This window comes from Hipposideros armiger, unplaced genomic scaffold, assembly GCF_001890085.2.
Source record: "Hipposideros armiger isolate ML-2016 unplaced genomic scaffold, ASM189008v1 scaffold_1529, whole genome shotgun sequence".
Lineage (NCBI taxonomy): Eukaryota > Metazoa > Chordata > Mammalia > Chiroptera > Hipposideridae > Hipposideros > Hipposideros armiger.
This window is the reverse complement of record NW_017732879.1, coordinates 157,285-158,618: the sequence shown is the minus strand read 5'-3', so window position 1 is coordinate 158,618 and position 1,334 is coordinate 157,285. Positions and strand designations below refer to the sequence as shown.

The following is a 1,334-nucleotide window of genomic DNA, read 5'->3' as shown; positions in this document are numbered from 1 at the left end:
TCCTCCACAACTAGACTGAAGAACAAAAGGGCAGCAACTTGTCTGTTCCGTTTCCCCAATTCCCCAACACTGTTCCCCTCCCCCAATTCCCCAATAAAATCTTAAAAAAAAAAAAAGTAGTGGCTATATAAAAAAAATAAAAAACATCTTGTCATGTTAGGAAGACAAAGAACTAAAATTATTAATAGCTGAGTGCAATTTGGGAGGTAGTAGTATTGTAAGGTCCTTTTTTTGTTTAGGAAGAAGGTAAAGATAATGATTAACATTAGTCTTTGATAGATTAAGATTTGTGTTAAAATTTCAAGTGGAGCCACTAAAAGAACAGATTATCTAACTTCTAAACTAGTGGAGGATAAAGATGGAATGAGAAAATTATCAACCCAAAAGAAGGCCAAGAAAGATACATAAAAAAAAGATTGGAACAAATGGCAGGTATAAAATAAGATGGTAGAAGTAAATCTAAATATAGCAATAATATTCCAGTTAAAAGACAGAGATGTTCAGATGAAAAAACATTACACAAATGCCAAACCTAAAAAGGCTTGTGTTATACTGATATATTTTATATATTTTTATATGGCATATATTAGTATCACAAATTAGACATTATGGTAAAATCATTATTGAAGTAAAGAGGGCCAGTACATAATGATAAAAGGTTCAGTTCACCAAGAAAATAACTCTGAATTTATATACACCTAATATAGCCTAAAAATATATAAAGAAAAAATTGACAAAATTGCAAGGAGACATAAGCAAATTCACTGTTGGGAGATTTTAACATACCTCTCCAAGTAATTGATTTTTAAAACATAAGTATTTTAAAAATATACATTAAAAAAGTAACAGTAAACATAATTTTAAGTATATAAAACAGTAAGTATAACTGTTGACAGTTAATGTGCATTATAAGCTTGCTGGAATGAGTTTACATATGTTCAATAAGTAGACATGATGATTGAAAAAGCAAACCAGAAGACAGATAAATAGAAACATGAGATTCTACAGTCCTACTCACTCAGCCATGGTAAACAGCTGGATATAAATTTATGAATGATCAGAAGATCATATTGAAAGACATTGGTTTTACCCACATCACTCAAATTCAGTGCAATACCAATAAAAATCCCTATTTGTTTTCTTATGGAACTCGACAAGGAAATTTTAGATCAAAAGGATAAAAGGCCAAGAATAGTCAAGATGCTCCTAATACAAATAACAAATTACCCAAGAAGTGAGAGTGGGTGTTGAGATGGCAAGGTACTTAATCTAATCTAGAATTATTGTAAAACTAAATTAAGACTTGATGGTTTTGGTAAGAAATAGAGAAATGG

General features: G+C 30.2%; 1 protein-coding gene across 1 annotated transcript in view; it reads left to right on the top strand.

Annotated features, from left to right (window-relative positions):
- Nucleotides 1-1,334, top strand: part of CLTCL1 (clathrin heavy chain like 1) — a gene marked incomplete at its 5' end in the record, with an annotated part of 68,962 nt that overhangs the window by 31,799 nt on the left and 35,829 nt on the right. Inside the window, one exon of the mRNA XM_019634166.1 lies at nt 240-246. Coding sequence (XP_019489711.1) covers nt 240-246 — 7 coding nt within the window. The remainder of the gene's footprint in view (nt 1-239; nt 247-1,334) is intronic.